General features: G+C 37.3%; 1 protein-coding gene across 1 annotated transcript in view; it reads left to right on the plus strand.

The window, feature by feature from the left end:
* LOC102809133 (DNA excision repair protein ERCC-6-like 2) overlaps positions 1–20,174 on the plus strand; it is a 54,521-nt gene extending 34,347 nt beyond the window's left edge. The window contains exons 18-25 of the mRNA XM_085504082.1: positions 11,380–11,525; positions 12,713–12,908; positions 14,672–14,821; positions 15,126–15,218; positions 15,777–16,269; positions 16,508–16,662; positions 17,358–17,557; positions 17,886–20,174. Coding sequence (XP_085360208.1) covers positions 11,380–11,525; positions 12,713–12,908; positions 14,672–14,821; positions 15,126–15,218; positions 15,777–16,269; positions 16,508–16,662; positions 17,358–17,557; positions 17,886–18,732 — 2,280 coding nt within the window. The 3' untranslated portion in view covers positions 18,733–20,174. The remainder of the gene's footprint in view (positions 1–11,379; positions 11,526–12,712; positions 12,909–14,671; positions 14,822–15,125; positions 15,219–15,776; positions 16,270–16,507; positions 16,663–17,357; positions 17,558–17,885) is intronic.
* Positions 20,175–25,321: the final 5,147 nt, after the last annotated feature.

Here is a 25,321-nt window from a genome sequence, read left to right on the forward strand (position 1 = left end):
TCCACACTACACCAGGAGATATTACTAGCATTGTATCTAGGTGTTAGTGGAATCTGGATGTATATCGAGTGGAACATTGCATAGATTCTAGACTACACCAAGAGATATTACTAGCATTGTATCTAGGTGTCAGTGGAATCTGGGTGTATATCGAGTGGAACATTGCATAGATTCCACACTACACCAGGAGATATTACTAGCATTGTATCTAGGTGTTAGTGGAATCTGGGTGTATATCGAGTGGAACATTGCATAGATTCTAGACTACACCAGGAGATATTACTAGCATTGTATCTAGGTGTTAGTGGAATCTGGGTGTATATCGAGTGGAACATTGCATAGATTCTAGTCTACACCAGGAGATATTACTAGCATTGTATCTAGGTGTTAGTGGAATCTGGGTGTATATCGAGTGGAACATTGCATAGATTCTACACTACACCTGGAGATATTACTAGCATTGTATCAAGGTGTTAGTGGAATCTGGGTGTATATCGAGTGGAACATTGCATAGATTCTCGTCTACACCAGGAGATATTACTAGCATTGTATCTAGGTGTCAGTGGAATCTGGGTGTATATTGAGTGGAACATTGCATGGATTCTAGTCTACACCAGGGGATATTACTAGTATTGCATCTAGGTATTAGTGGAATCTGAGTGTATATCAAGTGGAACATTGCATAGATTCTAGTCTACACCAGGAGATATTACTAGCATTGTATCTAGGTGTCAGTGGAATCTGGGTGTATATCGAGTGGAACATTGCATGGATTCTAGTCAACACCAGGAGATATTACTAGCATTGTATCTAGGTGTTAGTTGAATCTGGGTGTATATCGAGTGGAACATTGCATAGATTCCACACTACACCAGGAGATATTACTAGCATTGTATCTAGGTGTTAGTGGAATCTGGATGTATATCGAGTGGAACATTGCATAGATTCAAGACTACACCAAGAGATATTACTAGCATTGTATCTAGGTGTCAGTGGAATCTGGGTGTATATCGAGTGGAACATTGCATAGATTCCACACTACAACAGGAGATATTACTAGCATTGTATCTTGGTGTTAGTGGAATCTGGATGTATATCGAGTGGAACATTGCATAGATTCTAGTCTACACCAGGAGATATTACTAGCATAATATCTAGGTGTTAGTGGAATCTGGGTGTATATCGAGTGGAACATTGCATAGATTCCACACTACACCAGGAGATATTACTAGCATTGTATCTAGGTGTCCATGGAATCTGGGTGTATATCGAGTGGAACATTGCATAGATTCCACACTACACCAGGAGATATTACTAGCATTGTATCTAGGTGTTAGTGGAATCTGGATGTATATCGAGTGGAACATTGCATGGATTCTAGTCAACACCAGGAGATATTACTAGCATTGTATCTAGGTGTTAGTGGAATCTGGGTGTATATCGAGTGGAACATTGCATAGATTCCACACTACACCAGGAGATATTACTAGCATTGTATCTAGGTGTTAGTGGAATCTGGATGTATATCGAGTGGAACATTACATAGATTCAAGACTACACCAAGAGATATTACTAGCATTGTATCTAGGTGTCAGTGGAATCTGGGTGTATATCGAGTGGAACATTGCATAGATTCCACACTACACCAGGAGATATTACTAGCATTGTATCTAGGTGTTAGTGGAATCTGGATGTATATCGAGTGGAACATTGCATAGATTCAAGACTACACCAAGAGATATTACTAGCATTGTATCTAGGTGTCAGTGGAATCTGGGTGTATATCGAGTGGAACATTGCATAGATTCCACACTACACCAGGCGATATTACTAGCATTGTATCTAGGTGTTTTTGTGGAATCTGGATGTATATTGAGTGGAACATTGCATAGATTCCACACTACACCAGGAGATATTACTAGCATTGTATCTAGGTGTTAGTGGAATCTGGGTGTATATCGAGTGGAACATTGCATAGATTCTAGACTACACCAAGAGATATTACTAGCATTGTATCTAGGTGTCAGTGGAATCTGGGTGTATATCGAGTGGAACATTGCATAGATTCCACACTACACCAGGAGATATTACTAGCATTGTATCTAGGTGTTAGTGGAATCTGGATGTATGTCGAGTGGAACATTGCATTGATTCAAGACTACACCAAGAGATATTACTAGCATTGTATCTAGGTGTCAGTGGAATCTGGGTGTATATCGAGTGGAACATTGCATAGATTCTAGACTACACCAGGAGATATTACTAGCATTGTATCTAGGTGTTAGTGGAATCTGGATGTATATCGAGTGGAACATTGCATAGATTCTAGACTACACCAAGAGATATTACTAGCATTGTATCTAGGTGTCAGTGGAATCTGGGTGTATATCGAGTGGAACATTGCATAGATTCCACACTACACCAGGAGATATTACTAGCATTGTATCTATGTGTTAGTGGAATCTGGATGTATATCGAGTGGAACATTGCATAGATTCAAGACTACACCAAGAGATATTACTAGCATTGTATCTAGGTGTTAGTGGAATCTGGGTGTATATCGAGTGGAACATTGCATTGATTCAAGACTACACCAAGAGATATTACTAGCATTGTATCTAGGTGTCAGTGGAATCTGGGTGTATATCGAGTGGAACATTGCATAGATTCTAGACTACACCAGGAGATATTACTAGCATTGTATCTACGTGTTAGTGGAATCTGGATGTATATCGAGTGGAACATTGCATAGATTCAAGACTACACCAAGAGATATTACTAGCATTGTATCTAGGTGTCCGTGGAATCTGGGTGTATATCGAGTGGAACATTGCATAGATTCCACACTACACCAGGAGATATTACTAGCATTGTATCTAGGTGTTAGTGGAATCTGGATGTATATCGAGTGGAACATTGCATAGATTCCACACTACACCACGAGATATTACTAGCATTGTATCTAGATGTTAGTGGAATCTGGGTGTATATCGAGTGGAACATTGCATAGATTCCACACTACACCAGGAGATATTACTAGCATTGTATCTAGGTGTCAGTGGAATCTGGGTGTATATCGAGTGGAACATTGCATGGATTCTAGTCAACACCAGGAGATATTACTAGCATTGTATCTAGGTGTTAGTGGAATCTGGGTGTATATCGAGTGGAACATTGCATAGATTCCACACTACACCAGGAGATATTACTAGCATTGTATCTAGGTGTTAGTGGAATCTGGATGTATATCGAGTGGAACATTACATATATTCAAGACTACACCAAGAGATATTACTAGCATTGTATCTAGGTGTCAGTGGAATCTGGGTGTATATCGAGTGGAACATTGCATAGATTCCACACTACACCAGGAGATATTACTAGCATTGTATCTAGGTGTTAGTGGAATCTGGATGTATATCGAGTGGAACATTGCATAGATTCAAGACTACACCAAGAGATATTACTAGCATTGTATCTAGGTGTCAGTGGAATCTGGGTGTATATCGAGTGGAACATTGCATAGATTCCACACAACACCAGGCGATATTACTAGCATTGTATCTAGGTGTTAGTGGAATCTGGATGTATATCGAGTGGAACATTGCATAGATTCTAGACTACACCAAGAGATATTACTAGCATTGTATCTAGGTGTCAGTGGAATCTGGGTGTATATCGAGTGGAACATTGCATAGATTCCACACTACACCAGGAGATATTACTAGCATTGTATCTAGGTGTTAGTGGAATCTGGATGTATATCGAGTGGAACATTGCATAGATTCTAGACTACACCAAGAGATATTACTAGCATTGTATCTAGGTGTCAGTGGAATCTGGGTGTATATCGAGTGGAACATTGCATAGATTCCACACTACACCAGGAGATATTACTAGCATTGTATCTATGTGTTAGTGGAATCTGGATGTATATCGAGTGGAACATTGCATAGATTCAAGACTACACCAAGAGATATTACTAGCATTGTATCTAGGTGTTAGTGGAATCTGGGTGTATATCGAGTGGAACATTGCATTGATTCAAGACTACACCAAGAGATATTACTAGCATTGTATCTAGGTGTCAGTGGAATCTGGGTGTATATCGAGTGGAACATTGCATAGATTCTAGACTACACCAGGAGATATTACTAGCATTGTATCTAGGTGTCCGTGGAATCTGGGTGTATATCGAGTGGAACATTGCATAGATTCCACACTACACCAGGAGATATTACTAGCATTGTATCTAGGTGTTAGTGGAATCTGGATGTATATCGAGTGGAACATTGCATAGATTCCACACTACACCACGAGATATTACTAGCATTGTATCTAGATGTTAGTGGAATCTGGGTGTATATCGAGTGGAACATTGCATAGATTCCACACTACACCAGGAGATATTACTAGCATTGTATCTAGGTGTCAGTGGAATCTGGGTGTATATCGAGTGGAACATTGCATGGATTCTAGTCAACACCAGGAGATATTACTAGCATTGTATCTAGGTGTTAGTGGAATCTGGGTGTATATCGAGTGGAACATTGCATAGATTCCACACTACACCAGGAGATATTACTAGCATTGTATCTAGGTGTTAGTGGAATCTGGATGTATATCGAGTGGAACATTACATAGATTCAAGACTACACCAAGAGATATTACTAGCATTGTATCTAGGTGTCAGTGGAATCTGGGTGTATATCGAGTGGAACATTGCATAGATTCCACACTACACCAGGAGATATTACTAGCATTGTATCTAGGTGTTAGTGGAATCTGGATGTATTTCGAGTGGAACATTGCATAGATTCAAGACTACACCAAGAGATATTACTAGCATTGTATCTAGGTGTCAGTGGAATCTGGGTGTATATCGAGTGGAACATTGCATAGATTCCACACAACACCAGGCGATATTACTAGCATTGTATCTAGGTGTTAGTGGAATCTGGATGTATATCGAGTGGAACATTGCATAGATTCTAGACTACACCAAGAGATATTACTAGCATTGTATCTAGGTGTCAGTGGAATCTGGGTGTATATCGAGTGGAACATTGCATAGATTCCACACTACACCAGGAGATATTACTAGCATTGTATCTATGTGTTAGTGGAATCTGGATGTATATCGAGTGGAACATTGCATAGATTCAAGACTACACCAAGAGATATTACTAGCATTGTATCTAGGTGTTAGTGGAATCTGGGTGTATATCGAGTGGAACATTGCATTGATTCAAGACTACACCAAGAGATATTACTAGCATTGTATCTAGGTGTCAGTGGAATCTGGGTGTATATCGAGTGGAACATTGCATAGATTCTAGACTACACCAGGAGATATTACTAGCATTGTATCTACGTGTTAGTGGAATCTGGATGTATATCGAGTGGAACATTGCATAGATTCAAGACTACACCAAGAGATATTACTAGCATTGTATCTAGGTGTCCGTGGAATCTGGGTGTATATCGAGTGGAACATTGCATAGATTCCACACTACACCAGGAGATATTACTAGCATTGTATCTAGGTGTTAGTGGAATCTGGATGTATATCGAGTGGAACATTGCATAGATTCAAGACTACACCAAGAGATATTACTAGCATTGTATCTAGGTGTCAGTGGAATCTGGGTGTATATCGAGTGGAACATTGCATAGATTCCACACAACACCAGGCGATATTACTAGCATTGTATCTAGGTGTTAGTGGAATCTGGATGTATATCGAGTGGAACATTGCATAGATTCTAGACTACACCAAGAGATATTACTAGCATTGTATCTAGGTGTCAGTGGAATCTGGGTGTATATCGAGTGGAACATTGCATAGATTCCACACTACACCAGGAGATATTACTAGCATTGTATCTAGGTGTTAGTGGAATCTGGATGTATATCGAGTGGAACATTGCATAGATTCTAGACTACACCAAGAGATATTACTAGCATTGTATCTAGGTGTCAGTGGAATCTGGGTGTATATCGAGTGGAACATTGCATAGATTCCACACTACACCAGGAGATATTACTAGCATTGTATCTATGTGTTAGTGGAATCTGGATGTATATCGAGTGGAACATTGCATAGATTCAAGACTACACCAAGAGATATTACTAGCATTGTATCTAGGTGTTAGTGGAATCTGGGTGTATATCGAGTGGAACATTGCATTGATTCAAGACTACACCAAGAGATATTACTAGCATTGTATCTAGGTGTCAGTGGAATCTGGGTGTATATCGAGTGGAACATTGCATAGATTCTAGACTACACCAGGAGATATTACTAGCATTGTATCTAGGTGTCCGTGGAATCTGGGTGTATATCGAGTGGAACATTGCATAGATTCCACACTACACCAGGAGATATTACTAGCATTGTATCTAGGTGTTAGTGGAATCTGGATGTATATCGAGTGGAACATTGCATAGATTCCACACTACACCACGAGATATTACTAGCATTGTATCTAGATGTTAGTGGAATCTGGGTGTATATCGAGTGGAACATTGCATAGATTCCACACTACACCAGGAGATATTACTAGCATTGTATCTAGGTGTCAGTGGAATCTGGGTGTATATCGAGTGGAACATTGCATGGATTCTAGTCAACACCAGGAGATATTACTAGCATTGTATCTAGGTGTTAGTGGAATCTGGGTGTATATCGAGTGGAACATTGCATAGATTCCACACTACACCAGGAGATATTACTAGCATTGTATCTAGGTGTTAGTGGAATCTGGATGTATATCGAGTGGAACATTACATAGATTCAAGACTACACCAAGAGATATTACTAGCATTGTATCTAGGTGTCAGTGGAATCTGGGTGTATATCGAGTGGAACATTGCATAGATTCCACACTACACCAGGAGATATTACTAGCATTGTATCTAGGTGTTAGTGGAATCTGGATGTATATCGAGTGGAACATTGCATAGATTCAAGACTACACCAAGAGATATTACTAGCATTGTATCTAGGTGTCAGTGGAATCTGGGTGTATATCGAGTGGAACATTGCATAGATTCCACACAACACCAGGCGATATTACTAGCATTGTATCTATGTGTTAGTGGAATCTGGATGTATATCGAGTGGAACATTGCATAGATTCTAGACTACACCAAGAGATATTACTAGCATTGTATCTAGGTGTCAGTGGAATCTGGGTGTATATCGAGTGGAACATTGCATAGATTCCACACTACACCAGGAGATATTACTAGCATTGTATCTATGTGTTAGTGGAATCTGGATGTATATCGAGTGGAACATTGCATAGATTCAAGACTACACCAAGAGATATTACTAGCATTGTATCTAGGTGTTAGTGGAATCTGGGTGTATATCGAGTGGAACATTGCATTGATTCAAGACTACACCAAGAGATATTACTAGCATTGTATCTAGGTGTCAGTGGAATCTGGGTGTATATCGAGTGGAACATTGCATAGATTCTAGACTACACCAGGAGATATTACTAGCATTGTATCTACGTGTTAGTGGAATCTGGATGTATATCGAGTGGAACATTGCATAGATTCAAGACTACACCAAGAGATATTACTAGCATTGTATCTAGGTGTCCGTGGAATCTGGGTGTATATCGAGTGGAACATTGCATAGATTCCACACTACACCAGGAGATATTACTAGCATTGTATCTAGGTGTTAGTGGAATCTGGATGTATATCGAGTGGAACATTGCATAGATTCCACACTACACCACGAGATATTACTAGCATTGTATCTAGATGTTAGTGGAATCTGGGTGTATATCGAGTGGAACATTGCATAGATTCCACACTACACCAGGAGATATTACTAGCATTGTATCTAGGTGTCAGTGGAATCTGGTGTATATCGAGTGGAACATTGCATGGATTCTAGTCAACACCAGGAGATATTACTAGCATTGTATCTAGGTGTTAGTGGAATCTGGGTGTATATCGAGTGGAACATTGCATAGATTCCACACTACACCAGGAGATATTACTAGCATTGTATCTAGGTGTTAGTGGAATCTGGATGTATATCGAGTGGAACATTACATAGATTCAAGACTACACCAAGAGATATTACTAGCATTGTATCTAGGTGTCAGTGGAATCTGGGTGTATATCGAGTGGAACATTGCATAGATTCCACACTACACCAGGAGATATTACTAGCATTGTATCTAGGTGTTAGTGGAATCTGGATGTATATCGAGTGGAACATTGCATAGATTCAAGACTACACCAAGAGATATTACTAGCATTGTATCTAGGTGTCAGTGGAATCTGGGTGTATATCGAGTGGAACATTGCATAGATTCCACACAACACCAGGCGATATTACTAGCATTGTATCTAGGTGTTTTTGTGGAATCTGGATGTATATTGAGTGGAACATTGCATAGATTCCACACTACACCAGGAGATATTACTAGCATTGTATCTAGGTGTTAGTGGAATCTGGGTGTATATCGAGTGGAACATTGCATAGATTCAAGACTACACCAAGAGATATTACTAGCATTGTATCTAGGTGTTAGTGGAATCTGGGTGTATATCGAGTGGAACATTGCATTGATTCAAGACTACACCAAGAGATATTACTAGCATTGTATCTAGGTGTCAGTGGAATCTGGGTGTATATCGAGTGGAACATTGCATAGATTCTAGACTACACCAGGAGATATTACTAGCATTGTATCTACGTGTTAGTGGAATCTGGATGTATATCGAGTGGAACATTGCATAGATTCAAGACTACACCAAGAGATATTACTAGCATTGTATCTAGGTGTCCGTGGAATCTGGGTGTATATCGAGTGGAACATTGCATAGATTCCACACTACACCAGGAGATATTACTAGCATTGTATCTAGGTGTTAGTGGAATCTGGATGTATATCGAGTGGAACATTGCATTGATTCAAGACTACACCAGGAGATATTACTAGCATTGTATCTAGATGTTAGTGGAATCTGGGTGTATATCGAGTGGAACATTGCATAGATTCCACACTACACCAGGAGATATTACTAGCATTGTATCTAGGTGTTAGTGGAATCTGGGTGTATATCGAGTGGAACATTGCATAGATTCCACACTACACCAGGAGATATTACTAGCATTGTATCTAGGTGTTAGTGGAATCTGGATGTATATCGAGTGGAACCTTGCATAGATTCCACACTACACCAGGAGATATTACTAGCATTGTATCTAGGTGTTAGTGGAATCTGGATGTATATCGAGTGGAACATTGCATAGATTCAAGACTACACCAAGAGATATTACTAGCATTGTATCTAGGTGTCAGTGGAATCTGGGTGTATATCGAGTGGAACATTGCATAGATTCCACACTACACCAGGAGATATTACTAGCATTGTATCTAGGTGTTTTTGTGGAATCTGGATGTATATTGAGTGGAACTTTGCATAGATTCCACACTACACCAGGAGATATTACTAGCATTGTATCTAGGTGTTAGTGGAATCTGGGTGTATATCGAGTGGAACATTGCATAGATTCTAGACTACACCAAGATATATTACTAGCATTGTATCTAGGTGTCAGTGGAATCTGGGTGTATATCGAGTGGAACATTGCATAGATTCTAGACTACACCAGGAGATATTACTAGCATTGTATCTACGTGTTAGTGGAATCTGGATGTATATCGAGTGGAACATTGCATAGATTCAAGACTACACCAAGAGATATTACTAGCATTGTATCTAGGTGTCAGTGGAATCTGGGTGTATAACGAGTGGAACATTGCATAGATTCAAGACTACACCAGGAGATATTACTAGCATTGTATCTAGGTGTTAGTGGAATCTGGATGTATATCGAGTGGAACATTGCATAGATTCAAGACTACACCAAGAGATATTACTAGCATTGTATCTAGGTGTCAGTGGAATCTGGGTGTATATCGAGTGGAACATTGCATAGATTCCACACTACACCAGGAGATATTACTAGCATTGTATCTAGGTGTTAGTGGAATCTGGATGTATGTCGAGTGGAACATTGCATTGATTCAAGACTACACCAAGAGATATTACTAGCATTGTATCTAGGTGTCAGTGGAATCTGGGTGTATATCGAGTGGAACATTGCATAGATTCTAGACTACACCAGGAGATATTACTAGCATTGTATCTACGTGTTAGTGGAATCTGGATGTATATCGAGTGGAACATTGCATAGATTCTAGACTACACCAAGAGATATTACTAGCATTGTATCTAGGTGTCAGTGGAATCTGGGTGTATATCGAGTGGAACATTGCATAGATTCCACACTACACCAGGAGATATTACTAGCATTGTATCTATGTGTTAGTGGAATCTGGATGTATATCGAGTGGAACATTGCATAGATTCAAGACTACACCAAGAGATATTACTAGCATTGTATCTAGGTGTCAGTGGAATCTGGGTGTATATCGAGTGGAACATTGCATAGATTCCACACTACACCAGGAGATATTACTAGCATTGTATCTAGGTGTTAGTGGAATCTGGATGTATATCGAGTGGAACATTGCATAGATTCCACACTACACCAGGAGATATTACTAGCATTGTATCTAGGTGTCAGTGGAATCTGGGTGTATATCGAGTGGAACATTGCATAGATTCTAGACTACACCAGGAGATATTACTAGCATTGTATCTACGTGTTAGTGGAATCTGGATGTATATCGAGTGGAACATTGCATAGATTCAAGACTACACCAAGAGATATTACTAGCATTGTATCTAGGTGTCAGTGGAATCTGGGTGTATATCGAGTGGAACATTGCATAGATTCTAGACTACACCAGGAGATATTACTAGCATTGTATCTAGGTGTTAGTGGAATCTGGGTGTATATCGAGTGGAACATTGCATAGATTCTAGACTACACTAGGAGATATTACTAGCATTGTATCTAGGTATTAGTGGAATCTGGGTGTATATCGAGTGGAACATTGCATGGATTATAGTCTATACCAGGAGATATTACTAGTATTGTATCTAGGTTTTAGTGGAATCTGGGTGTATATCGAGTGGAACATTGCATGGATTCTAGTCTACACCAGGGGATATTACTAGCATTGTATCTAGATGTTAGTGGAATCTGGGTGTATATCGAGTGAAACATTGCATGGATTCTAGACTACACCAGAAGATATTACTAGCATTGAATCCAGGCATTAGTGGAGTGGTGCATAGCAAGTGGGACTTTGCATAAATTCTAACCTCTAATTCCATTAACAGTGCTATAAAAACTGATTGACTGCTAATTGTCAGATAATAGATTGACTTGTGGCCATGACTTTCATTGTTTTATGTTTCATTCTGCAGTTGTTAGACATTTTGGAGCAGTATATCATGGGTACTGGCATGGAATATCGACGTATCGATGGAAAGACGCCTGGTCCAGTCAGAATGAACTATGTGCATGAGTTCAATCAAGACAAGTCTGTATCAGTCTGTCTAATATCAACCAAGTAAGTAAGAAATATATGCCATTGTCTCAGTTGATTTATAAGGGGAAGGTAGAAATGTTATCAATCAATTGCATCATGGGATACTATTTTCTGTTTCAAATTTGTCAAAATAGTGGCCATTTTAATAAAAAAACGTAAAATATTATTCTGTATTATGTCCCGAACTGTTTCCTGGATCAGAACAAAGCGATATGGCCTGATTCAGTTCAAAGTTGAATAGGGCATTTTCAATCGAACTTTGTTTGATGACCCAGGGATCTTGCCACGCTGGTTGGTGGTGGTCGGCCCCGACTGGCACTCAAAATTAGCGACCACCATGGAAATGCTCCCGACCAGGACTATTGTATATAGTTATGTACCGACTGACATGCATGTTGCCAGTCCTGGATTATACTTTGTAAACAATAGACATAGTCGCACGATACGTAACGAATTGACCTTACATATTAGGTTATGGTGCAAGCCATATTTCTTTTGGAGATACTTGAGCAACAATACCCGACTGGCTGCATTTTTCTTTCATGCTATTTCCTTTGTAGGATATACTAGTAGTCCAATTCAGTTCAAAGTTCCCACATAGGTACTATACTGACAGTAACACAATCTATAATCTGTGTTAGTGTTGGTATTAAAAAAACATTGATCTTTCATTTCTACATGTCACTTGTGCTGAACATTTACATCGACTACAGCTAATACTTAACAGGGACTATGCATTATGAATGCTTGTTATTAAATTTTTTGGATGACATAATTTTCTCTGCTAAAATGTTGGTGGCAACATTTTTGTATTTTTCCATAATGTTTTTGTTAATTTTGAACCACGATTGTCTTAATCAACATCTTTTTATTAAAAAAAATAAGGAAACACAATTGTGGGTTTATTTTGTGAATGGTGACAAAAGTTGATGTTCGATATGTAACTGTAAAACTATTGGACCAATTTTAGGTTATGGAATATGTTTTAGTTGAGGTATGATGTCTTACATTGCAGAATATGTATACAGTTTTGGTAATCAAAATCTGTGTAAAGTAAGTTTCTGGTTCTGTAAGAGTCCTCTATAAACCATCCATCACAGTTTGACGAAACTGTAAAAAGTCTAAATTGCTGAAATGAGACAATTATTTTGGCAACGATTACATCTTTTAGATGTCTACTAAGGGCAAACATTCTGCATTCATTACAGGGCAGGTGGACTGGGTTTGAATATGACCGGGGCAAACATAGTCATCATATTCGATCCTAATTGGAATCCTGCTCACGACCAACAAGCCCAGGACAGAGCCTATCGAATCGGACAGCAACGAGACGTGAAGGTGTACCGATTGATATCATCTGGCACTATTGAAGAAAACATGTATCTTAGGCAGATTTACAAACAGGTTTGTAATTTATCAGATGATTCATCACCATATACCATATTAAGTACTGTAGAATACTTTATTTTTACTATTTTGATCTCAAGTCTAATTTACCAGATGGTATTTTTCTTGAGATAATGAAAAGTGCAAAAGCCCTTTCACTATACCTTAAAGATACTATCTATAATTCCCCTGATTAAAATTTGTGAGGATCTTGACGTTATTATTATTTTCATATTTCTTTATTACATTTGTTTATTCATGTCTTGTTATTCTCTTTACCTTACTAAATTCTCTGATGATTTAGTTGTGTGATTTTATTTTCACTGAAGCATCCTTTCAGCGAAAATAAAATCCAGCAAATATTTTTTTTTCGTATATTTCACATTCAACTCATCACAAATCAGTGAAAATAAATTCCGAAAATTAATTTCAGCTAAAATAAATTAAATTACAGTATTTATAAAATAAGGGCATACTAGTATCATTCAAATATCCATCCATGGTGATATGTAATTGAAGATCTGCTTGTGTACATCAACCAAACTAATTCTGATCAATGGCATCACTGAATGCAATAGACAATTGGAAATGAGATTTAATTATTATCCTGAAACACATAATACCCTCTCAAAAAACGCAAAGACCAGTGTGCTCTCTAAGCCGTCAACAAGCTGACTGAACTTGAGTTTGAAAGATATTATTTTTACTCCGGATCCTTACAAAATCAGTTCTGAGAGGGCACACTGATGCTGGAAAAAAATCAGACAAACACATACTATATTTGCACTAGAAAAGTAAGCTTGTCTTGCAATAAGAAAAGAAATCATATTTCAATGATTTGCATCTCATGCCACATAATTTGCAAATGAGTTTTTGGTTGGATCTTGAAAGCAGAGAAAGTTGATGCAAGGCGAAGAGTTCTGGAAAATACATTCCAGAGTCTGATTGTAGCAACTGAAAATACCCTCTTTCTGTAATGCTCTTGTTTATAACGGGGGTTCAAATAACCTTATAGTGGATGAAAAATGAGTTTGCGTAACTAGAACTGGAATAGTAATAAGGCCAGATAGATAAGATGGCACTTTATTGTGTAAAATCTTATCAACAAACATTAAAAACAGTTTGCCGGGAAACAGGTAACTAGTGAAGATTTTGAACAGGAGTTACGTGTTGATGTTTACGTAATACGTTGACGACGGGCAATCAGATTATCAGGAAGATGAATATAAAAACTATTACAATAATCTAATTTAGGGGTTTTAAAAGCATGAATTAACTGTACAGTACTACTACGATTTAAAACATTTCTAATAAGGCCAATACGTCTTAATTCATCAGAGACTGATTTACATACATTTGATATTTGTTTATGGGGTAAAGCAAAACTATCAATGTGAAACCCAAGATTACTCACTAGATCAGAAAGATTGATTTCATCAGAACCAACGCAAAGGCATGATAAACGCTCATGCTTACCATATTTTGAGTTTTCCTGTCTTTCAAAACCAACCTATTTGACAGCATTCATTTCCAAATTCCATCAATGAACGACCAATCACAGATCTATCCATTTCAGTGTTTGTACACGTAATATATAATTGTGTATCATCAGAATACATCATGAAATTTAACAAATCATTCCTCGTGATATCGTCCAAGGGAACACAAATGAGAGTAAAAAGAATTGGGCCTAAAACACTGCCCTGTGGCACACCATACAATTGAAATCTTAATCTGTTTCAGGTTCTGTTCTCACAGTTGTTCATTCCTGTTACTTTCAGCAAATAGCCAGTACGCTGGTTTCATCTGAGAGTTCAAAGCGATATTTCAATGCAGTTGCAGGTGATAAAAGCCAACCTGGTGAGCTGTATGGTCCGGAGAATGTCTTTAGGTTTGGTAGAGGTGGCTGCCTAACAGAAGACCTTATTGCGGTATAAATAGAATTTCATATATATTCTAAAGCTACCGTAGACTTCAGTGCTATTGTCATAAACAAATTTTGAAAGCACAATTGTGAATTCCTCACTAATAATTCCAAAAGCCTCTGTTTTCACCTGTTTACAGTTATCCATATTCTCTTCAATAATTGATAACTTATTATTCAGTAGACAAAAATGTGTCCTCAGTATGCAGTGGATTTCATATGCCCTTGTTTATTGACCCTTATCTCTACTTTGGTTTGTTTGTACATGATCACAATTCCTTCACTTTCTTAATTTTTTTGTTATTATTCAGAGAGAAAAAACTTTTGAGCAAGGTATAATGATGGCTCCGTATACAAGTCCTGAAAGCCATGTCGATGAAGAAGTGGAAAATTATGAAGAAAATGTATGTATAAATAAATAGTGAGAAAATATATTGGGGTGGAATAATTCTTGCAATTTAAATGGAATGGGATGAGATGGATCAATCAATCAATCAATCAATCAATCAATCAATCAGTGAATCAATCAAACTTGTGAACCTAAATGAATGAATGAATTTGTACAAGAGGGAAATCACTTTTATATGTCTCCTTGGACTGGATGCCATTCCTCATTTTAGGAATTGCAAGTTTTGTTCCCTACAGATTGGGCCACAAACATAGTCACCAAAGCAGCATTATTAACCATTATGCCACACATTGATGAAATATTTTACATGTACCACATAATAACAATGAGTATAACATGGTTAGTGTGATGGAACTGTATACATTTATACTAAAACACAGTCCCTCACGGTGTTGAGTGACTGTGATTGAAACAACACAGAAAGACTATCAACATGGTTAAATAATATAAATATTTTTATGGACACTCAATATTGATCAATATTCTACAAAATTGATTTTTGATGTAAATTTCTTGAAAAGATTTCATCATTATATTTTTTATTATATTGTAGGAACAAGAAGAAAAAAATGATGATTGTGTAAACAGTGAAGATGATTGGATCAGGTCACAGATCAGTTACCATAGCGATGACAGTGATGAAGTAGATAGACACGATGCTGGAATATTGAGGACACAACATATGGAAATAAAAACTGATGAGGATGAAAGTGACGAGATGATGAGTCTTGATACATCAAATAGTCTAGATGAAGATGCAAAGCTGAATTTGAAAAGTGAACAGATGTTGAGACATTCAGTTAGGAATGAGAGATACAAAGAAGCATTGAGTAGAAAGGGAACATTGTCATCCTCAAAGAAAGGAGATGCACATCAGGAGGAGAACAAAATGAAGAGGAAAGTGAAGAGAAATGTTCAGTTTCTTGATGTGTCATCAGAGGACGAAGAAGATGGAATTGCCAGGAATGTTCGAAGGAAAAAGAAAAAAACGAAAGCTAAAAACAATTATTCAAGTGATGCAGAAGATTCTATGGAAGTTATTCTCAGTAAGTTGCCATTTTTTTCCAGAGTAAATAAAATACACAAAAATTCTGAAATAATAAATATTGTTTTGTGTATTACCAACCCTTTGAACGTCTTGATTTATGTTTTTGATAATCAACTACTGGTACATCACTTTATATACAAAATCTGTTCTTTTCATAGAAAATTCAAAATTCTTGAACTGTTGATGCAACTGACTTCAGTTGTTGGTTCATAAGTCTGTTTTGTTTATTATTACAGAGGAATGTGGTGCGAATTATATCCATTCCAATATGGCGGTGGTTGGAGGCAGTCGTGTGGAGCACCATGTTTCTAAATGTGCAATTAAAGACGTATATGAGCTAGAACAGTATTCACAGATGCCAGCAAACTGCCATATTCAGACTCTATCACAGGTATTGTTCTCAGCATAGAGTGAAAGGAGGGTGGGGTGGCTGCACTAAAACTGGGATACACAATTTTGGAAATTAATTAATATTATATTGTTTGGTACATATTTCGGTCACTCAATGATTTGTACATTTGAAGATGAAATCTGCAATAAATAAAACTGTTTAACCAAGCAAAACGACTGTCTTGTTACCACTACATCATTTAGGAAAGGTGATACAGCAGTACTGTCATCAGAACTACACTATGCAGGACCTACAGCTGTTTACTTATTGATAGTAGCCAGTTATTATAAAAAGCATTTTTTGTATACAAATGTCGTGCTTGGTCGGAGCTAAAGGTTCTATTTTGTGACGATAAAGTATTATGTGAGCAATGTTTATGGTGTGTTTTATTTATGAACAGTACTGTATATAATGTTATAATGTGTGGTACTCTCAATGTCAGTAAAGACCAATCACAGAATTAACAGAAAACAATAATAGTATAAAAGTAGAATATCCACATGTGCTGTTTTGACGACAGCTTTAATTTACGTGATCAGAACGTTTCGGGTGAATTAAACATCCATTTTCAAGCTTTGGACTTTTTATCTATTCATTATTGTGAACATTGTGTATTCTTCAGTTCTCTTTTGTAGCATATTGATAACACTACATTTAAAAAAAAATTAAATACATAAATTATCTTTATCTTTCAGCCAAATAGCGAAGAGAGCGATGATTTAGGAGTGTCGTGTAAGTCATCGATTACTCAGTCTCTCATCACCGAAGATAACACGACACAGTCTGATGATCCATGCTGCTTATACAATCCTGTTGTTTTGCATAGTAAACGAGAATCTCGCATCACTGGGAATGTTACGCTTTTAATTGGAGAGACTCCAAAGACCATAACAAGGTGAATAGTGATGATTTATTAGTCTTCATCAGAGTCTGAAAAGGGGGATTATAATTTGTGGAAGCATGGAGTAAATAAATTTGGAATGTGAACAACAAAATAGTCAATGGTGAAACAAAGACAGTGAGGACTAGGATAATAAAAGGTTATCTGACAGTGAGGACTAGGCGGGCAATGTTTATATATTCCTCCACATGTAGATGTGCACTCATACCAACAGGCTATATAAATTGTGGAAACGTGCTATACTTATTATAAAGGAAGCTAAGTATAATCATCCTACATCTTAGGAATATATTTTTGTAATGTGTGTACGTTTGTTTTTCAGACAACATTTTGCCGACATAGCTAAATCTTTATCATATAAATCAACGTTGGAGTTCGCTGAAACTGTCCTCTCGATTGATTCCAAGGAACGACTTGAGATTTTAGAAGACTATTATTCTAAAAAATATGCTCACCTACAAGTAGTTGATACCAAAGGCTTATACACTGTGAAAGTGGCAGAGGAGAAACCTAAAAACAAACAAATACGGGTAAAAAATGTTAAGAAAAATGCAGCATTGAGAAAACGGCCACAGAATACAAGAATGCGAAAAAGAAGACCACTAGCTGTGAATTTTGACAGTGATGAAAGCGAGGAAGAAAATTATAGACGTGATAAAAGATGCATGTACAAAAACAGGAGGAAAGTTGTTTACAGAAGTGACAGTGATGAGGAGAGGAATGATATTGAGAGAAAAGATGAGAGTAGTAATGACGGTGATTTGGAGGAGGAAAATGTGTCCCTTAAGGAAGGAGCTTTAAGTAGGAGAAAAGCCGGAGTTTTTCAACATGAATCAGGTGCACAGAATATACATGATGAACTACTTTGTATGGACAGTGAAACAGATGGTACAATCAGTGTAGAAGACAGTCCACAGCCACCACAGGTGACTACCATAGAAAGAGAATCAAGTTCTAGTATCTCCTTGTGTAAAAAAGCAAATATGGATTTCCTAGATGATATCTTCATGTGTGATAACAATCTTAGTGACGATCATAGTGATGTCAATGTTACCCAAGTTAACAGACATGATGATAAGGTTACTGAGGTGACAAGCTGTTCCTATGGTGATGAGGACAGTTATTTTGTACTTAATAAAAATTATCGAAAAGTTATAGAAGATCTGTGATCTACAGACCAAAATATATTAAAGAATTATAATGGAATGCAGAAATGTTTTGACTTGTGCAACTCTCAAAATTGACACAGAATATGCAGTTTATGACACTAGAGGGCGCTATACCATCAAAATTTATTCTGATAACTTTAAACTGAAGTTTTATTGTAAATTATATTGAGTATTACCCAGTCAGTGTTTGTATTTTTGTAATTCTTTTAAATGAAACTTTGACCAGACATCATGTCTTAACTTTACTCATTGAAAACCAGTAAATAAATTGGATCTCAGATGACAATGGCAACTGATACCTTGTTAAGAGAAAATTAGCCATAATTCTCGGGGGCGGACGTCCGAGCATTTTCTACCGCCTGGCAACCCTCGCGGTGAAAACAAAGACCAAAAACTCGCAGAAAACGGTACTTTGCGATGGTTGTTGAGAGTCCCCTGAACAGTATAACAAGATTAGCCCTACGTGTGTAACATATATAAATTTGGTTGTTCAGGATTACTTCAAAGTTGATTTTGTGTTGTTTTCTTGAGTTTTCACCGGCTCCACCGGCGGTCCACAGCAGCGCGCACAGAGCCCATAGAAATACGTGGTACAGTGGTGCGCGTCTTAGCAACGTAGAACGTCCGTGACGTAGCTCCGCCCCCGAGGATACTTGTTTTGATATTTTCCAAGTACCGTAGATCAATGGAACATTGTACACAGTGACTGAAGTGAATGTAACACTACTTGAGGTGCAAAAACAAATCCTGCTCTATTACAATGTTGGTGACTTTTTTTTCTCTATTCTGATAACATGGTTTTGAAATTTTTTTAAGGAATATTTAAGGAATCATTTATGTATTCAGTGATCACATAGTGTTTGAAGGAACAATGTCAAACAAATCACTGACAACCTGTCATAGGGACTCCCGTGAAATTGTCACTGCTACAAAATTATATGATTTTCATTGACTCACAAAATTTCCTATAAGTTCCATTGGTATAATTTGCAAAGAACTGAAATATTACATGAAATAACTAGCATAAAAAAGAACTCATAAGATTAGGGTTAGGGACTTTGATATTTATCTAAGGAATTATGTGATGAAGGTCCTAGTATAGTTATGTTATGTTATCAAATTTGATTCCTTACAGATGTCAACATTATTTTACTATTTGTACAGATTTTTGACCATGTTTAATGTTTATTTTAAATATGTATGTTTTTTAACTCGTTGCATTGAGATCGTTAAGCATTCTGTACTTTGCTAAGATCAAACTTTTTCTGTTTCTGTGGTGTTCAAAAAATGTGTGTAGTGACAATTGTGGTAAACAAAGCAAGAATATTAGTGCCATTACTAGTATTCATAGTCTTGGCTGTAAATAGTTTGGTAAATAAATTTCAAATGCAGGATTTAGTGCATTTTTATACTTTCGATATTAAATAAGATCATTTTTTTTATTTTTGGTGGTAATTATTTTCCCTTTCCACTGCTGTGTATTTAGCTCCTCCAAAAATCAAGATGAAACCCTTTGTGTCAGCAAAAATTTGCCCTCAAAATGCAGGAAATAGCGTTTCAGATGGTCTAGATTTCAGATCTCACCCCCTCATGCAAAGTTTCGTTCCACCGCCTCTGTGCATTTACTGTTAGATAGTAGAGCCCAGCTGGAGTGTCCGGGAAATTTTAGGACATACCCCCCCCCCTATTGCATAATGGTATGCCCCAACCCAGTCCTTTGTAGCTGGTCAGCACTCAATTTCCAGTCTCAGTTTCTCGCGTATGTCGTTGTCTTGGTAATATTTATAAATTCCAGTGACAGCCAATCAACGAGTGCTGTGTTCAATGACGTTATTTGAAAATGTTCCAATGTTATTCCATTGGCCAATAGAAACCACGTTTTGAATTTGATTTTTGAAATTTATGAAAATTGGTTTGTGGTTGCGATAGTGTAAATTAAATTGTTCAATATCTGATGGTTCAGTCCACTACCAACAAATCGCGCTAAAAAAAAATACGGCCGTAAAAGACAGGCATATTTGTAAATTTGTCGTATAGTCCCTGAAGCCACAGTCACGCGTGAAGTAGCGCTTGTCTGTATGTTGCTCGGCTTACAATATATCTAAGACAAGGAAAACGCGCCGCGCAGTTACACTCTCGTGAATGGTGCAATAGACAGTGGACGTGTCGCGTGTTTTTTCATTGCGCAAATTTGACTGGAACTGGTTACGAACCAGTTGAGCAAGGCTAACCGAGTCGTGACCTCGATGTGGTTCGTAACCAGTCTTGTGATTGGTTGTTGACAAATGCTGAACAGGCCACGCCTCCAACTGTGCCTGCGTTCGGGCAAACCGTTAGGAATTCCTAAATGGAGTAAATTTGTGTAGTTTTCTTGATTTATTCTGCAGATATCGGTAAAATATAGGTAGGGCTTTGGCGAAATTTGAAGAAGCAACTAATATTCTTCAACCTGGTATTTTTTTTAGATTTTATTTTTCATTCTTTTCGTCTGTTTTTTCGAGTTTAAAAAATGTGAGCTGGCTGGAGCCTTCATCCCTTGTCTATTTCTTACACTAGATACCAGCCGATAACCCCCCCCCCCGCTCATAGAGACTGCGTACTACCGTTGATTATAGTTCCTGGGCCCCCTGTGGTAGAACTGATAAAGATACGTGTTTTGAACGATAATACGTATTTTGTTGAATATATTTAAAAATACAGTAACAATAGAAATGTAAATTATGCAGTATTTAGTGTTATATATCAGACGAGACTGAGATCGGTCTATGTAGTAGTTTATGCCACCATCTTCTCCGATGGCGAGATTTTGAGCAGCCTTTTATGTCATCTGCCTGGCAACCGTATGGCAGTACTTCGTCAGTTTCTCTCTCGTTATTCGCGTCATCACCGCTGGTGGCGCTTTCGATCACTGTCGCACAATTTTCTTCAATTTGAAGTTCATTTTCTATGGCGTCATTTTCACTCAAGTACTGAATTACGGGCACCTGTACAATAGAGAAGTTACATATATATATATATATATATATATATATATAAATAAATCGTCACGAGACAAAAAAAAACATTTTTAACGATGACATATTAGTATAACCTTAATTTTTCTAACAACTAACCTGCGTCGTTGGAGTTGCTTCATTATTTTCCTTGTTATTGTTGCCATCTATTGTCTTTATACCGGACTTCATATCTCTAATTTTGTGTTGTTCTTCTAACATCTTAAATCCGTGGTCGCAATACGCATCAAGCCATTCGCGAAACTGCAATTAATATATAAGATTAATATAAACGCTATACCAGGGATTCTCGTAAGTTGTTACCCGCACATGCGCAGACAGACTATGCTAAAACTCCCCTATAAAGTATCAAATGCATGCGTAATGCGCCGACTAAAAGTAAACAAAGTATTTCACATTTGACACAAAATATATTGTCTTGTCAAAGTGATGGCGAACGGGAACACGAGCGCGTAAGACTATACAGCTCCGTGTGTTTCTTTAGTGAGTGTTCATGCCGTCTGATATGTCATATTATAACTGGATATACTTGTGTCGAATATCGTCTTACCTCTGGACTGCCGTCAATTTTTGGAATCTTTTTCAAATTAGGCACATATTTGGGAGTGGGTGGTTTAGATAGCTCGGCTGAAAAGAAAATTATTATCAATATAACTTTGATTTCGTTGCTTATGGCGGCACATTCGCAGGCACAATATCATCACTATTCTTAAAATAACCTGAAGCAATAATGTTAAAACGATGTGGAAAATGAAAGTCGAAGTAACTGCAAAAAGTCGCACAATGTCTTTGAATTACGTAATATATCTTTACCTTTCTTTATCTCCCTCATTCTCCGATGGTATTCCTTGGTGTCCATCTTAAGTATCGTAAACACCGCTAACCACTTCGTCATTTTTGATCTCTTTCGAGATGAAAAGTACAATGACTTTTTCTATCAGAGATTGAAAAGATATATCTTCTTATTGTCTTCACAGTGTGTAAATGCAGACAGTGACAATAAAATGACATTAATATTTTTCATGGAGGAGGTAACTTACCTTTGAGACGAGTGCAAACATGTGTGATTTTTTTGGAGCCACTGCAGGCAGTTTCGGTTTTGTCACTATTTCGTAGTCTTCAAGTGTGATAAGTTGATCGGATAAACTACCCTGAAAAAGTAATGCATTGAAATGAAAATAACAATTCGATTCAAAATTAGAATAATTCACGACGACGAGAGGTGTTAAAAACACGTTACCTTTCTGCGGATGGTGAGAAAAAACGGGAATCTAACAACAGCATTGGCTCTCATCCACACCGGGCATGAAGACGTCATGTAAGAAACTGTGCCCTCGAGTAATCTGACGAGAAAGCCTCCGTCTATCTTGGATACCGATGGTCGATACATTTCCCGCAACTGAAATGTAATAGAAATGTATTATAAATAGGCTTTAAATAAAAAAACTGCAGTGCTAGCGTAACTACGTGTGTTGAATAACATCGAGTATCAGTGTAAAAACGACAAGTCATGTGATGTGTGGTATGATTCAAAAGTGGCGAAAAGTCGTGCTAGAACAAACAGAAATACTTACAAACTCTGTAATATAATTTTCCAATACTTCATCCGCCATTTTATGTAGGTTTTAAAACAATCGTTAAAAGCTAGACAGCTCGACTTGTACGTCCGTACTTTACGAAGTGAGTTTGGGAATGGAACACATCTTGCACTTGTTGCCACCAGCAACACGCATTGATGACGACACAGACGCTGTTCCACGCGTTCCGCCTGTCACACGGCGCCACGTCACAAGAGAAAAAGTGGTGACCGGCAGACGTGTGTTATGTTGGTTTAGCCAAGATATTTTATATTATATTACTATTCACCTAAATATAGAAAAAAGGCATCGATGAGATGCGTTAGTTAAAATGAAAGGCGCCAAGTTTAGAGAAACTCTCCCGCACCGAATGCGATGTTGATGACGGCCATAGATGGCGCCCTCTCCAGTTTTGTTTGCTGGTGTTTACGAACATTGCAGCAATTTGCCTAAATAGGCGATTTTCCGTTCATTACAAGATCAAATAATTTGATTTTAAACTTTATTTCTATAGTTTTATAGTTATAGTTCAATTTTGAAATATCATTATGAGAATATATTGTTTAATACACTTACTTCAATATTAAAACAATTGTTATACTATCTCACTTTTGGTAGAATATGTATATATTTTCTACAAAATTGTGTAATACGTTTATTACATGCAAAATAATTACGAAAAACTATTGAAAACCTTGAAATATACTGTAATGTGGGACCATATGGCATTAAAAACCCCTACGGACGCTTAACAGACGTCACTACGGCGCTGTGATCTGATAGTTCTGTTTTTACATTCGATTTCACACATAACGATATTTATAAAACATTATTAAAACATAATTTGTAATTAATGCTCGCGAAATGACATTGAAGATAAATTACACTTTTTATTACTTTGCCCTAAATATTTAGACAGACAAAAAAAAACGACAGATATTGCATTTTCTGCTAAAATTACCAATTCATTCCAGAAACTTTAATATATCTACTTAAAAATACAGATGAGGAAATGATAATAAGCGTAGGAAGTTTTTTAAACAGGTGCTTCACAGCACGAAATGAAATTGCATAATTTTCTTCTAATGCTACTCGTACTACTTTTCAGCTTTTGTTACGGTATATATTAATTGCTAACAACTGATAGAAATGTACTTTTTATAAATATGCAATACAATATTACTTCTTACTTACTAACGCGGAATCTCACACTGAACGGCAAATAGTCTATAAGGTACAGTTTAAACAAATCTTCTGACTTCAAATGTTCGGCCCTAATGTGTAACCACCGAATTTTAGCTCATATTTCACACAAAAAATCACAACTTTGAATGAACTGTACCATTGTCACGTGAACAATCACGCCATAAAAGCGAGGGTTAATGAGCTGTGTTTGTTATCATTCAAAGATTTTATTTTATTAATTATTGTAATTGATAAGATATGTAACAAGTATATCAACTTATCTATGCTGACAATTGTCCTTGTACAACCTACAGTCTGTGTTTTTGCTTGATGGTTTGTGACAGCATGTTCAATACATTATTAAACGTTTTCTTCCAAATATTGTTAGTCACATTTCGTGTGTCAGGTAGAGTGTACTAGGTATAAAATTGTGTTTCTATCGAGACCTGTGTTTGATTAATTGACGTGGTTGAGCGCCCTCATTCGATCTCAATTATACTGTTTACTCACTTGATGGCATGGTACCTGATAGCCCTGCGTACAGTGCTGTGTGTACGGGGACGCGTTCAGTTGATAGATGTCCCCACCACAGCCCTGCATACCTCCATAGACAAAGTACGGGACTTTGAAAAATACAACATTTTTAATGAAATAACATGCCCAGGTACCAAAAATGATGATCGATCACCAGATATATCCAGAACTCCCAGTTCGGAGTCCAATTGTGGATGAAATCGGCTACTTTGCCCTAAAAACAAACACATTCTCTTGCGTGAATGAAATTAAAAATGGCGGCGCTTGGTGGATAATTTC

Source organism: Saccoglossus kowalevskii, chromosome 9 (genome assembly GCF_978046115.1).
Source record: "Saccoglossus kowalevskii chromosome 9, keSacKowa6.1, whole genome shotgun sequence".
Taxonomy (NCBI): domain Eukaryota; kingdom Metazoa; phylum Hemichordata; class Enteropneusta; family Harrimaniidae; genus Saccoglossus; species Saccoglossus kowalevskii.